At 33.0% G+C, this 16,204-nt stretch overlaps 3 protein-coding genes across 3 annotated transcripts; 1 reads left to right on the plus strand and 2 right to left on the minus strand.

Annotated features, from left to right (window-relative positions):
* Positions 1–899: 899 nt before the first annotated feature.
* LOC128200292 (uncharacterized) lies at positions 900–5,788 on the minus strand. Its single transcript, XM_052893345.1, has 2 exons — positions 3,693–5,788; positions 900–3,168 (listed from the first exon to the last, which is right to left on the minus strand). The coding sequence occupies exon 2, from the start codon at positions 3,161–3,163 to the stop codon at positions 1,292–1,294; it is 1,872 nt and encodes a 623-aa protein (XP_052749305.1). The 5' UTR covers positions 3,164–3,168; positions 3,693–5,788; the 3' UTR covers positions 900–1,291.
* A 121-nt stretch (positions 5,789–5,909) lies between these two features.
* LOC113515427 (40S ribosomal protein S14) lies at positions 5,910–7,819 on the minus strand. The gene is made up of 3 exons (XM_026899623.3): positions 7,674–7,819; positions 7,249–7,493; positions 5,910–6,176 (listed from the first exon to the last, which is right to left on the minus strand). The coding sequence occupies exons 2-3, from the start codon at positions 7,483–7,485 to the stop codon at positions 5,958–5,960; spliced, it is 456 nt and encodes a 151-aa protein (XP_026755424.1). The 5' UTR covers positions 7,486–7,493; positions 7,674–7,819; the 3' UTR covers positions 5,910–5,957.
* Positions 7,820–9,992: 2,173 nt separating this feature from the next.
* LOC113515436 (GTP-binding protein SAR1b) lies at positions 9,993–15,853 on the plus strand. Its single transcript, XM_026899635.3, has 5 exons — positions 9,993–10,159; positions 10,449–10,498; positions 11,763–11,882; positions 13,072–13,373; positions 13,858–15,853. The coding sequence occupies exons 2-5, from the start codon at positions 10,456–10,458 to the stop codon at positions 13,972–13,974; spliced, it is 582 nt and encodes a 193-aa protein (XP_026755436.1). The 5' UTR covers positions 9,993–10,159; positions 10,449–10,455; the 3' UTR covers positions 13,975–15,853.
* The last annotated feature ends 351 nt before the right edge of the window (positions 15,854–16,204 follow it).

The following is a 16,204-nucleotide window of genomic DNA, read 5'->3' on the forward strand; positions in this document are numbered from 1 at the left end:
GGAAACCATCGTGAACAATTCTCGTTGAATTCGTCAAGATGGGCTAACTGACCTGTTTCATCCTCATCTATCATCCTTCACTGGTGCCCTATCAGCATATACCGATAGCGCAGGTGGGGTTATTATTTCATTATCACCTATAAAAAAAAGACTATTAAATTAGGCCACGGATCAGTAATGTGTGGCTTCTATAGCGCCTCCTTAGGCCTTGGTGGTGCTCACGCACCTCAATGAGACTGGTACTGCCAATAATAACTCTTATTCATTGCTATTCTAAGAACTAAGATGTTATGCCTCTATTATTTCTATATTTATTTCATTGTTATATATTCTCAGTGGCAGATTTGCAGTCATGGCCGTCTTAGACCCCAGGCCATGTAGTAAGTACCAGCCACCCCTTTCTCAGCACCTATCATATTGAGTACATAATGAATTTACTTTTTTGACAACTTTTATCGAAATCGATTCAGAAATTTACTTAACTATAATATCTGCTAGTTTGTAATATTTTCCGAGGTTTCAGGGATAATTGCACAATTAAAATGGTTTTATTTATTTTATTACAGGTTTATTCTCATACAAGATAAGATTTAATAAGTAAGCGCTTTAAGTATAATTGAGTTTTAATATTTCAACATCTTTTATTGAAAGTGTATAAGTGTTAGTGGACATAGGTTATCAGCACTATGAACAAGAGCAGTAATTTATACACTTTAAGTATAATTACTGCAGTTTTAAATGTCAACACCTAATATTGTGTAACAGTAAGTTTGTTGAACCTACGAACCCACGAACGAGTGTTTTTAACGAACGCGCGTATAACAATATTCTTCCTAAATCATTTATATGTACGAAATAACTTATACATACATTTTATATGAACGAAATAATTGCTTCACATTACATTATCTATATTTTATTCATAAAAAGTACAAAAGTGATTTAGGAAGATTATTGTTATGATGCGGTGCAGTCCGGCCTAACATAATGTGCGCGAGCCTTTAGAATATTTACCTACTTTGAGTTATTTCTAGAGATGGGCAATCCACCTGGGTGGGTTTAAAGTCTGGTGGGTAAAAACCGGGTGTTTTGGGTTTATTGGGTTTAAACCCCATAAACACCCAAATTTTTGGGTGTTTATGATTTTGTACTTCATCATCGTCATCTCAGCCGCAAGACGTCCACTATACTGGACATAGACAATATTATTATGCAGCCTACAGAATAAAAAACTTTTAATTTGATTTTGAGTTTATTAAGAAAGAGATGAAAGTAAAATGTAAAACTACAGTCAATCACTGTCAGATTCAGAGTTATTACAAGCGATGAATTGTATAGGTTCGATAGGCTCTATTTCGTCTAAACTGTTATGTTCATTTACTTGCTCAATGAAAGCTTCTAAGGTATTTTCTTCATTAAACTGAATGTCCTCGCATTCAGCTTTATGTTTAAGATTCCAGTTATAACAAATGAATGAAATTTTTTCAGTTCTTTCAGTTGTAAGTCGATTTCTTTTGTTATTATGTATGTAGCCTTGGATACTAAAGGAACGCTCAGTGGCTGCCGAAGTACAGGGAGCTGATAGAATACGAATCGCTACTTTGCTTAACTCAGTGGAACCACAAATACCTTTCCACCATATTAGGGGCTCAATGCTATCTAATGAGCTCCATACAAATCCTCTGGCCCAAAAGTTTTCTTTAGCTTTATAACACGCCAAATCTGCCATTACATTTGACAAACTTAAGTGTTGGCTTAAATTGTAGATAAACTCCATACCCTTAAGTTCTTCCTCTTGAGTAAGTTCGACTCCTAGAGTCCTGGGGTCTAGAATATATGCTGCAAAATGTATTGGCCTCATTGCCATATTGCATCTTGAAGATACTGATGTTAGAATCTGCTGTTTGCTTTCTTCGCTCAATGTCGAAATCTCATTTAATGCAAAACGTATCTTAGCTTGTACATCTCTAAATGTAATGTATGTGCGATGCAAACGATTCTGGTCGCTCTCTAAGTAAAATATGCTTTCAGTGACTGGTTCCAAAATACTTATACATTCCCCTGTCTTCGTCCAGAAATCATCACTTAGAATTAAATCTTTAATATCTCTTGAAATTACCACATCTTCTCTAACTGTTAATATTTGCAAAGCTATCTTATTTGCTTTCAAACTTTTTAACGAAGTAACATGACTTCCCCATCTTGTAGCACAAGGCAATTTTAGTGTTTGTGTAGAATCTTCACCCTGCCTTGATTTTATCAACAAGGAACTTAATCGTTGACTCCTTTTAACAGTTTTTATTATATTTATGGCTTGCATAATAAACACAGTTACTTCTTGTATCTTTACAATATCTTGGCACAACAAGTTAAGGATATGTGCACAGCAACCGAGAGGAACAACATGTGGATATTTGAGTTTTGTTAATTCGAATGCCTTTTGTATATTTCTAGCGTTATCGCCAATAAGTACAAGAAACTTATTTGCTCCATACACTTTCATTACTTTTTCAACTTCTTGGCTAAGGTATTCACTAGTGTGAGGATTACTTTCTGTATTCAAACTTTTAACGTATGCAGGTTGAGGTTTTGATATAAGAAAGTTTATTATTCCTTCATTTCTTAAATTAGACCAGCCATCGCACTGAAGGTGTAAGTAACTACAAGCATTTAGTTCCTCATTTAACTCAAAACGCATTTCTCTATATATTTTATCTAAGTATTTTGTCGCTAAAGCTTTACGTGAAGGTATTTTAAATTTTGGTTGCAATTTTTCGAAAAATTGTATCCATAAAGGATGTTGCACCATCGATAATGGCGTCCCTGTTACAAATATAGCTCTCGCTAATTCTGTTTTTATATGATCATCGGTGTCTTGAAACTCAGCATTTATTGTAGTGTTAGCAGACGACGAGGGGCTTATAAAAGAATCATTTGTCTCTATCTCTGACAGTCCAGACATTTTGGTTTTGGACGAGCTATCTTTTATAAGTTTCATAGAGTCTTTTAATGTTTCTGGAGATTTTGGACAAGTGATAAGATGTTGAAGCATTTTGGCAGCATTACTGAATTTGTAGACCTTATTACAAAGCTTGCAAGAAACAGACTTGTTTGGTAAAGTACGGTAGTGCTCCCATATGCGTAAATCTTTAGGTCTCCCCATTGAACCTAAAAAAATGAACGATGATTAGTTGGTCTGACGAAAATTCAACAATAGAGTGCCTATTTTTTTACAATGATTATTTCTTGTTATTTACAATAAATTTATTAAAAAAATAATAAAATAAATACAAAAAACCTTTGTAAAATTACATCTCCTCGGAGGATTAAACGCAGACGCTAGTTTATTATCGTATTGTTCTGTATTTTTCTCAGCAACTTCTTTAATTCGATTAGGTACTTACGCATATTATGTTAAAAATAAATATCTAGTACACATCTTAGGCTATCCACCATTATTATCCAATGACGACTCTCAGCTAACTATGCACTATCATCCAAAATAAACGTGTATGGAAAATTTTATCCCAGTCGGTTGAGGATTGAGGATAATTGCATCAACATACGAACATACCTACATACTTTTATTTACATAACGCAAGCTAAATAAAAGCTTGTAATAATACATCTAATTTTAAGTTAAAATTGTTAAGTGATCATGATATAATTGTATCATTCAAAAATCCACTTACCTTTAATTATTTCTTGTTAAGTATAAATATTATTTCAAATCTGCTCCCTTAATATGCACTTTTTTACTGCTTTTCCTACCTAACACGTTACCAGGAAGTCACGTTACCAGAGTCAGAGTAATAGTGAACACGTTTGACAGTGATTGTCGTCGCCTCATATTCAGCGTCGACGAATAGGGGAATCCCCAGTCATAATGTATTGCATGCGTGGCGGTCTTACTTCAAATCCATAAACAAAGAGATAATTACAGAACTCGATACTAGATGGCGCTGTTTTTGTTTGAAGAAAGTTTGCGGGCTAAAATACATAGAATTTCATCAATGACTTCCACAAAGAACAACATTTCTGTTTTTTCTAAGTCCGTATCTCTTCCGTATATTTCATAAGATATAAGCTTGGGCTACATTGTTATGCAACGTGATTTTGTCGCTGTCTTGCTAGCAGGGTTGACAGATATACGATTTAAATCGTACTCATACTATTATTTGTCTATTTTTTAATGTACGATCGTAAAGATTATGATCGTAATTCGCACAAAAACATACGACTTTTTGGTTACCTGGCAACATTTTTATTATGAAACGAACATGCTCACATCATCAGTCACATGCAACAATTTATTGGGGATTTCCCCTTCACATCTGGCAGTCCTGCTTGCTAGAATATAGGTAAGTCAGCCACAGTTACTGACGATCGATATTTAAAGGGTATTGTTTTTGTGCTAAATATTTCATAAAAACGTTATTTAATACTTTGTGGATTATTAATTTAGTTGATAATCACTGGAAGTAAAATGGATGCTAATTTGAGAGATCAAGATCTTCGTATAAAACAGTTAATAAAAGAAAATCTACGTAAGTACTCTTTTTATACCTAGGTAGGTAAGGTATAATAAACACAAAAGGTACTTAGATCGCGTGTGTTCGAAGCATTTATTCTAATAAATTTAATTTAAAATTGTAGAAAGAAAAAAATGTCTGCCAAGCCGTAGCCGAAGCCGATCTCCAAATATATTTGGCGATAGTGAGACCCAGTGTCCAGATGATTTACCCAGCGTCGTCGCAACAAAGAAAAAAACGAGGATAAAGTAAAAGAAAATTTACTGAAAGAAGAAACAAACTGTTCTAAATGCTTAATTTATGGAGAAGAGGATAAAAGAAATGAGTATTTCGGACTGTTAGTGGCTCAAGAATTTAAATATATACGGCCATGTGTGCGAACGAGGTGTTATGAAGAAATTTTAAAGTATCTACGGGAAGCAAAAGGCCAACATGTTGATCAACTGCAACATGAAAACACTGAAAATTAATTACTTTCATTTTATTATATATAGATTTTTAAAATTTCCTGAAATATTATTAGTTAACGTTTTATTTAATATTGTAGAATTGATCAATACAATTTATAAAAATAATTTATTGGTATTACTTACATATTTTCAAAAAAATACGTAAAAACCTATTTTTTTGGGTGATTATGGGAGTTTATGGGTGTTTATTGGGTTTTTACCAAAGCACCGGGTTTAAACCCGGTGCTTTGCCCATCTGTAGTTATTTCTTGTTACCATCAGTGAATTTTTTGTCACGATTGGCCGCCCTAGGTCTGGGCCTCCTGGGCCTTAAGGCAAATCCGCTACTGTATATTCTTCATATATTTTGCAGTAGAAACAAGAATTAAATAAAGTGAAATAAACAGACGGCTCAGAATTATCCCCAGAGTAAAAACCTAGTTATCACTTAAAATTTAATTAAAATTAATCCAATAGTTTTTCGTATATGAATATGACCTAATTAATTTGACCATATACATAGATAATTCTATAAGACTTTACTAACACAAAAACTGCGCAACTGTGGAACCGACTACCTTCTAATATACAGGATAGTCGTTCCATTACTTCCTTCAAGAAAAGGTTGAAATCTCACCTTTTAACTAATAATACGGAACACTTAATACTTATTTTCTCTCTAACTGCATTGGGTTGGGTTAGAAAAGAATCTCTTTTAGATATGATATAATAGGGTTTTGTATTACTATGTCTAGTGTATTCAATATGGAGAAAGCATTTCAGATAACAACCTCCGTACATATTTTGATGTTTACAATTTAGATATAGATATACATATAATTAACCAAAATATATATAAACAGTACTTAAAATATACATACAAATAAAAAAGGAATAAATAATGTGGTAAGAAATAAAACCATTCGAGTACTGTTAACTTTTTATTAAAAGTGCACAGTGAACTTACACTACCAGATTACAACCTGCGACCACGTCTACCACCCTTCCTGCGAGTGGAGTCTGATGGGACCGGTGTCACATCCTCAATGCGGCCAATCTTCATACTGGAACGAGCAAGGGCACGAAGAGCAGACTGGGCGCCAGGCCCTGGTGTCTTTGTCTTGTTACCACCAGTAGCACGGAGTTTGATGTGTAAAGCAGTTATTCCAAGAGTTTTGCATTTCTCTGCAACATCCTAAAAATTAAATTAAATAAACATTCTATATCAGAAGTAGGAAAATCAATTAAACAGACCACTTCTAGATGGCTTATCAAGCGAAAATATACCAGACTTTAAGTTAAACCTTTGAAAATAATGGTGAAAACTATATACAATTTGGTAGTTTTTTTCAGTATCACATTAAAATAAACATACACACAGACAGACCAAATTTCCTGGGGAAAAGGGATTGCTGGTAATGATGATCTAATAGCCCCATTGTTAGCAATATACCCTACCAGATCAGCCTCCATATCATTTCCCCTGGAAACCACCTTGGTTAATTATTTGTTTTTGATCTTCATTATCCTATCTTATCCTATTTCATCCTCATCTATCATCGCTCATTGGTGCCCCACCAATGTATACAGATAATGCAGGTTAGATTATCATTTCACTACCACCCTTAATAAAGACAAAATTTCCAAAAATTGTTGTCTTTTATTGCTCTCATTAAGACATCTCATAGATTTTTTAAAATATGAGTTAGACTAAATGTAGCAATTAATTCATTTTATCATGAATAAAATAGAATCAATAATAAATACCACAATTTTTGTATTTTTTACCACAAACAAATAAATAAAAACTATGAGAAATATAAAATACTAAACACTCAACCAGTTATCACGAAATTTAGTATTTGTATTTGAGATGGAAGAAGGCTACTTTTATACCATAAACATTAAAGTTTTTGATAAAACCTAGGTAACTGTAATTTAATGAATTTCACAATAAAAATACAAATTTCACAAAAAAATTACTGCATATGCATCCAATATTTTGGTACTTAAGACTAATATTGATATAGATAAAACTGTAGCAGTTTGTAATAAATAACCAGTTAGGTTCATTTTTCAAAGGCATTGTTTACTTCCCAAGTAAAAGACAAGTTAACTGTATAATAACAGTATAATGTAGAATTTGATTCAGTAGGTGTTTTATAGAACAGCGAGGATTTGGTTTTTTATATAGTTCAAAAAACACAAACGTAACCCCCAATATACGAAAGTCAATCTTATAGTTTTGTCCTAGAACAGTAACTAACCTGTGCAGCCAACATAGCAGCATAGGGTGAGGCTTCATCACGATCAGCCTTTACCTTCATGCCACCAGTAACACGAGCGATGGTTTCCCGACCGGATAAGTCAGTAACGTGTACAAATGTGTCATTGAATGAAGCAAAAATGTGAGCGACTCCGAATACAGTTTCGCCTGCCAAGTGCTGAGGACCAAGGGTCACCTGGACCTCCTCTTTCGCAACTTTATTTTTCCTAGGAGCCATGGTTTAACCTGAAAACCACAACACTTTGTAGCACTTTTTATAACTTTAAAAAATCAGCGCAATCAATGCAATTACGATCTTGACTTAAGGTCGCTATATTGACTGTATTACACTTTACTAATTAAAAGCAATATTTCTGATAATAACATATAATTTAGATAGTTTTTTTTATTAAATGTAGAAAATACCTATGTTTTGAAAGCTGTCAAAAGCCAGAAGGAAAAGATTAGGTAGCTAACGATGGTGTTTCCACAACATAAACAAAAGTATACTTTTGTTTTTTAATGGAAACACTAAGATATGAAATTTCAAAAATTTGTTAAAATGCGAAAATAATTTGTTTAAAAATTTATTATTATATTAAACATACTTAAAATAGTAACAGAATATGTTTGATCAGTTGTATAAACTAAGAAAAATAAAACATAAATGTTCCCGAAAAATTCCACATAGACTATATGGTTTTAGTAACGATACTAGAATCGAATAAATATCGTATTCGATAATTTTGCATATTAGTAATCCGATTTAATGAATAATAATATAAACCGACAATTGATGGGGAAAAAAAGTTCTTGAGTAGCGATCACATAGACAAACACAGTATAGAAAAACTTCAGCTATAATAGATAGAGTGATGACCCCAGTCCAGAACATAAACTTAATTCAAATTATTATTAATTTAATTCAAGTAATTAAATTGAAAAATTCATGTACATTATTTCTTTTTGCACACACACCAGTGAACAGGAAATGGCTGTGGTCGCTGTTACCACTATTATTATGAAATTTATAACCAAGCTGTGCCTTAAACGTAACCAGATTGCAAGATTTGAACACTTGCAGGCTCAAAGTGGCTAACCAAATAACACAGTAATGAATGAATTTCGCGAATAGTAGAAGCAGTATTGTTATGCTGGACCACTGCTCCCAGGAATTGAGAGTTGGGTCGATCGGTCAACGATGACGATGATGAACACAGTGGCATCATAAAATTATGTATTTACGGCTATAGTTAGGGATACATCGAAGATGCATTTAACATACATTTAATTTCCGAATGAACAGAGTTGCGCTTTCTATTTATTTATCTAGCGCTTTAGATATTACTAGCGGTGCATGAATCAGAATACAAAATCCGTAATAATAGGTGATAACGACCAAAAAACCCTCGCAGTCTTTCACACGGTATTTGCAATATACGAGGTTTGTCCGGAAAGTACGTATAAAAGTTTTTTTAAAAATTTTATTTTACAATTATTCAGGTAAATCAATTTTATCCCCTTCAAAGTACTCCCCCTGTGACATAATGCACTTGTGCCAACGCCGTTTCCACTGTGAGAAGGCTCCTTGAAAGTCCTCTGGTTGTAGGTTTCTCAGCTGCCCCGTCGTAGCTTTTTTTATCTCATTTATGTCCCCCAAATGCCGCCCCCGAAGTACCAATTTGGTTTTTGGGAACAAGAAGAAGTCACACGGGGCCAAATCCGGCGAATAGGGGGGGTGTTCGGTCACCGTAATGGAATTTTTACTCAAAAACTCACGGAACGATCTTGGCGCAAATTTTTTTCATTTGAAGTTCGTTTCTTAGAATTTCGTGGACCACGGTTTTGCCCAAATTAAGCTCTTCAGCCACCTGTCTGACCGTTAAACGACGGTCCCCATTAACACAAGTTCGAATTCTTTCCACGTTTTCGTCGGAATGTGAAGTGGAAGGACGTCCTGAACGTGGGTCATCTTGAACGCTTTCTCGGCCCTCTCTGAATCTTTTTAGCCACTTGTGGACGGTTGGTTCCTTCACAGCATCATCCCCATAAACTGTTCTGAGATCGGCAAAAATTTCACGGCCATTCTTGCCGAGTTTCGAGAGAAACTTGATTACGACGCGCTGCTCTTCAACGGAAGCGGGCTCCATGCCGACGGGGTTTCGTTAGAGGTAACTTCACAGATGGCGTGACAAGCCAGTTCGCACCGCACGGCGGTCAGACCAGAACTGAAGCATTGTTAGGGACATAAGGAAGGGGTCCTGCGCTTACCTGGCCTCCCCACTCCTCTTTCTCGCATTCCAGAACACTTTTATACGAACTTTCCGGACAGACCTCGTACATAATAAATAATTACTAAAAATTTGCTTCACTGCTTAATATACTTTTGAAATATAATATGAAATGTTGCAAATTTTTATTAAATATACTACATTGACAACACTCTTGACCATTACAAAAACTAGACAATCCAGCGATCGCGTCGATTTGACTTTGTTTCTATCAACTTTTACATGAACAATAGTAGTAGTAGTCCTATAAATATCTAACAAACAGTGTCATTAACCGTAAAATTAATATATATTATCATCGTTTTAAATAACAAGAATCGTGCTCAATCAGTTTTAACATAGACCATTTATGGAGTTTTACTCTGCTTTCAAACCAAGAGTAAAACTCCATAAATTACTAACATTTCTATTTACGAACGTAGCCTATGTCAGTGTGTGCGTGACAACTTCCGGAAGTCGCGTACGTCATTCATTGCCAACAGATTCATATTCGCATTGCATTGAATTCATGTAAAAAGCCAAGATTAGTGTCGATTTTAACGACGTAACATATTGCAAATAAGTGCGAAATATTGTGATATACTTCCTTTAGCATTAGTTAATCTAGTTCAATTTTAATAAGTGAGTATTACATTTGTAATATTATATTATTCATCCTTGAATATTCTAGGACGAAAATTACGTTCTGTCATTCATATTACTCAATTCACTAGAGTTTTTTACTACGTTTTAGTCGTCTTTAACAAATCCTTTATAATTTATGCTCTATCCATTAAAATTGAACCTGTGTATTTATCCTCTGATATGCGCTGTAGATGACAAAGAATTAAGCAAGTCATTACTCAGAATAATCGTTAAAGATGCAGATAATGTGAAATGCTTTTAAGTAACATCATTTTATACGTTCCAGATTCAACATGTTTATTTTGGACTGGTTTACTGGTGTCCTTGGATTCCTTGGTGAGTTATGACTACTGATTTATTTTTACAAATTCAAAGATTAAAAATATTAATGAGCCTTGAACCTACCGTTTACTACCAATAATTATCATGTTACTCATACAAACGAGGATGTACAGTCGAGTGTCTTGTCATTTCTTCTTGGCTGAACCTGCTTATTGAACTGAGTAGTAGAATTAAAAGTATTTGATGTGCATAAGTGACCCAAAATGATATGAATAAATTATTTTATTCCCTACATTGTATAATACAAATAAAGATATGGCTTGTCATTTTCTTTCTATTTTAAAGTCTTTAACACAAAGAGAATTATATACAATTTATATTATATATGAAAATAAGATCGCTATGTTCCGCTGTTATTGGGCATACAAATATTACAAAACCCTTCACCAAAACCATTAAAAACAATATTAATTATCAAGAAACATAAATCTAATTATTGTGTATTATTAAAATTGGGCATTACAACAATTAATTTCACAGTCATGAAAAGTGATGATAAAATTCAACAAAAAATACATTAAAATTGATAACAATATGATTTAAATTAATTTTATGTCAAGTAATAGGAAATCGTAACAACCAAATTGTATTTATTTTGTGTTGTATATATTTAACTTATTATGTGTTATATTTAACTTATATTAGTCTAATTATACTTATTTATTTATTTATTCATAAGTACATATATGTATATATGGTTGAACTAATGATAAAAGCATTCTTTACCAATCCTATAACAAATATACTTACATATATATAATATACTATATTATACATGAAAATAAGAATAATATACTGTACTTACTGCTCGGATAAAGTAAAAAGTGAGCATGAATGTTTTTTAAGAAAGATGATTTATTCTGTAGTCTCTTAATAGCATCAAGAAGTGTGTTCCAGAGCCATGAAGAATGTAGGAGAAAAGAATTTTATACAAAACCAGTACGGTGAGAGAAAATAGATAGTTGGAGAGTACCACTGGAATGATTCCATTTTAATGATACTCTTATATATTATATATTCTTTATTATTGCATTTCATTTGCTCAATTATACTAAAATAAAGGTACATTGTTATTATCTTATATATTCTGTATAATTAATCATGTAAAAATTAATTAGCTGTAGGCTTAACATAAATTAATTTAGTCAGAGTATAATTATTTTTAATGTATAATAATAAACAATGTGTAATTGTCTATTATTTGTTTTCAGGTTATTAGGATCTTCTATTAATAGTCATTAATATCTATTATCCCCAGGTCTATGGAAGAAATCTGGTAAACTATTGTTCTTGGGTCTGGACAATGCTGGCAAGACCACACTGCTGCACATGCTGAAGGATGACAGACTCGCACAACATGTGCCCACATTGCATCCTAGTGAGTTTACCATTTCTTTTTTCCACAGAACAGAAGAAGTACACTATATTATTGCAACAGCATGCACAAATTAACAAAGTACTAATATTTGCACCAAAGCAATATGTTATCTTTCATTTGCCAAATTCAATATACTAAATGAAAACAAAGAAAGTCATCCCTTTATCCGGATATATTTATCATTACTCATTCATAGATTACTAAAATTCTTAACTGTCTGTCAGTCAGCTAAAAATTTATCACGTTTATTAGTATTTACTGATTATACTTCCAGTATTTAAAAAATACTGTCCATTTTGCCCTTTATTAAATAGATGTTCACAAGCCATTACAAATGCCTATATATAAAACGACATATAAAGTAACAAGAAAAATAAATATAATCAAAGATGTAATCAGTTGAGAAATGATAACTGGAAGATGACTGAATGTCATAATGATTAAAAATAAATGTATATCTCATTACTATAAAGGGCATTACTGTCGATAACTGTTGTTTTGCATAAATTGTGATATTATTTATTTTGTAATGTAAACATCTATTTGTTTATATTAAAACATAAATATTTTAATATAAATAAATAGATGTTTGATTGATTGATTGATGGTTGCTATCTGACCGTCGCAATATAATAGTATAAAACGAAGATATCTTTCCACTTCTAAACCATGTAACTGATTTTGATACAGATTTCATTGCTATTTATATATATTTTATGAAATATCTGTATGTTACATAAAATACATTTTTGTATAAATATATTTGCATACAGGTAGCGCTTCTTATGGCTGTCTATGAGGAAGTCTATGTTCAGCAGTGGACAGTTAACGGTTAAAACGATGATGAGAAATTCAATGTTTAATAATAAATACTATAAAACTATTTTACATTATGTTTCCTTTTGTTCCTTTATTTATATATTTTTTATTATTTTTTTTGTTTAGTTCCTTTCAAATGTATTTTACGTTTTAAGTACTTAAATGATAAAATTGTACAAGAACCAGACCGTAAATGGCAATAAATGTGTACTAATTTAATTAGCCACTCACCGATTGCTACGAAACAGGTCTGCGAGCTTTGTTTAGTAATTACTGATAAGCAAATTGTATACTCGCATTTTTGTTTAAATAAAGTTATTATTGTTATTTCTTAATATTTATTAATGACATACTTAAATAATTTTTTCAGCTTCCGAGGAACTGTCGATAGGCAGTATGCGGTTCACGACGTTCGACCTGGGCGGGCATCAGCAGGCGCGGCGCGTGTGGCGCGACTACTTCCCCGCGGTGGACGCGATCGTGTTCCTGGTGGACGCGTGCGACCGCGCGCGCTTGCACGAGTCCAAGGCGGAGCTGGACTCGCTGCTCACTGACGAGACGCTCAGCAACTGCCCTGTACTCATACTCGGCAACAAGATCGACAAGCCCGGCGCCGCCAGCGAGGACGAGCTGCGTCAATTTTTCAATCTTTATCAACAAACTACTGGAAAGGTTTGTAATGTTAACTATCTTTAGAATCCATGTTTAATTAAACACTTTAGGTTTGATTGTACATACAATAATTAAGTTTATATTTTTTTCAATCATCTAAGTTATGGATTAGTGAGAATTAATATAAAGGTAAATATTGTTTGATATGATCATTAAATACTCAAAATGGATTCTTAATATTAAATGTAGGTATTGAAAAATAATATTAAGTTGTGAAATAATAGAGGTGTCATAAATGTGTCTGTGCATTTGTGGGATATAATATTATAAAATAAAAATTATAGTAGTATAAAAAAATATAGAGATAAATGATAATTTCATAAGTTAAAATATGTTAGTTATTGTTATGTGTAAATCTGTATATGTTTAATTTTATCAAAGTCAGTTTTACTGTTTATTTAATGCAGTAGTTAGTCTTCATAAACTTACATAATTATAATATTAGTGATATTTGCATTATGACGTAAAAATATAATTGTTTCAGGGTAAGGTGTCCCGATCGGAGCTGCCCGGACGGCCGTTGGAACTCTTCATGTGCTCAGTGCTGAAGCGACAGGGCTACGGCGAAGGCTTCCGCTGGCTTGCCCAGTACATCGACTGAATTCCGCGCCACCGCACCGCGCCCGGGCTAGCTTATACTCGTATGCTTTTCATATAATGTCCAAACGTAGCTGCCTGTACTGGTACCAGAATTTGATTTTTTTTTACCTAATTGAGTACTGTATCAATACTCAACATTTTAAGTACTGTATAGTGATGGTGTGCTGAATCGATGTAACCATATTAGTTAATTAGTAAATTAATTAACGCTACATTATAGAGATTTCACATTCTACAACTAATTTTGGTGAAGGTAACGATACATATAATTTGAAACATAAGGATGTGTCCTTTTTTGTGTTTTTATTGGTATCTTTAAATGATTGTGATATCCAAGTGGCTACGTTTATGCAATTGTGTCAAGTTCGAAATGCGCCCTGTAAGCATCAATCTGTAAGCAGCCTTGCTCGCTCACTAGTAATGTGGCAACTGTTTGGGTATTATTAATTACACGTACTTCTAAATTTTGCAGCTGTATCGTCTATTATACGTCTCTAAGAGGGGAATCTCGCCTATTAATTACCTGCACACCATATAATAAGATAAATAAATAGATTGGTGTACTATATTTTGATTACATTATTTCTATTTTATACTATATTCTTTCTCACATTTATGTTGCGGGTATAGAGTGGAGGTATGTTTCCCTATAAATAGCTATGAATAGCTATTTAAGAACATATAGTATTTACATTGTATAAAGTACAACGGAAACATTCAAGTATGTAATGGGACACGCCAAGCATTACTAGTAAGCGAGATACTTTTGCGGTTTTAAATATATCTCAGCTATAATAACAAATAGTTCTTAGTAGTTCAGTGATTATTTGTTTGGCTGTTAAAAAGATAACATTTCAATTAATGTAGTGTATAAAGAACTGAACGCTTCTCCTCCTATAGGTTCTTTATGTTTATGAAACAATATAAATTTGTGTCTATATAAATAAGCTAATGGTGCAAAGCATTATATTATAGTTTCCATAGTCAACAAGTATTATTCGACAGTTGTATTTTTGTGCAAGTAACATGTCGACTTGTTGCGATTTGTAATAGTCAATATTTCTCCTAATCGCCTCGGTCTCGCTACAGAGTCAGAGTTTTATGATAAGATACAATTGAATTCAAATTTTAAATATTATTATATTGTTATTCTCATTCCAACTTTATTGAGTGATAATATTGACCCGACTTATTTATCAATTACTGCTCACTACGTTGTATGTATATTTAATTAAAAATGAGTTATATTTTTGTAAATTATTTCAATCATTCGATTATGTTTTGCGGATTGTTTTAATTAGTGTGTGGGGTTCGGAACGGCTAGTCTATGTTAGGGTAGATCAATAATGATTTTAAATTTACATTGTAATATCGATTGCTTAATAAAATTGAGGTTCTTCCAATTATGTGTAATAAAAATGCAGGGATTTGAAATTTAATTGGAATAAGAGCTGCATTTCTAAGCACAAACAATATTACACAGTTGGAAACTCGTCAATGGAAATATAAACATCACAATATCGACATTACATCCGACTAGAAAATACTTGAACACTTGGACACATCGTATGAAATATTGTTATGATAATAATCGTCATTCACGCTCACACATTACAGGCTGATATTTGCATGTATGACGATTGTAAAGTTCTGGTGAAACTTAATTCGTTATAGTTACTATAGTTATAATGCCGTACGCTTTTTGTACGACGAATAGTTATAAAACAATAAGCCGGTTTGTGAAGGCGAGCCGTTTCCAGTAATAAGTCGCGATCAACGTGTGCTGGCTCACCAGCACTTCTTAGACAATGTTTTTGGGTATATTATTTGCAGTTTAAGTCCAGAAAACAAGATTTGTAATAAAATTTATATGAAATAAATATCATTGTTTTATTTATAAATATCTATCACATATACCATACACTACATATTCTTCTAAGCGAATCAATGGGCAAAACAATGAACTAGATGTTTGCAGCCCAAAACATTGCTATCTGGTTGCATTTTCTGTGGCGTCCATTAAGTACTGCAATGAACAAGTAGTAGAGTGAACATATGAAAATAGTAAGTGGGCCATGGTTTGTTTCACCACAGATGGAGCTCAAGGACGGTCTTAAGGAAAATCCCCATCTGTACATATCATGCTTGCTGTGGCCGACTTCGATCCGAAGCCTATCAAATGATTTTCATATTGGCCATGGCAATTGATACTCAGGTTGAAAATTCTCAAA

This window comes from Galleria mellonella, unplaced genomic scaffold (assembly GCF_026898425.1).
Source record: "Galleria mellonella isolate WM207_F2 unplaced genomic scaffold, CSIRO_AGI_GalMel_v1 utg173, whole genome shotgun sequence".
Classification (NCBI taxonomy): domain Eukaryota; kingdom Metazoa; phylum Arthropoda; class Insecta; order Lepidoptera; family Pyralidae; genus Galleria; species Galleria mellonella.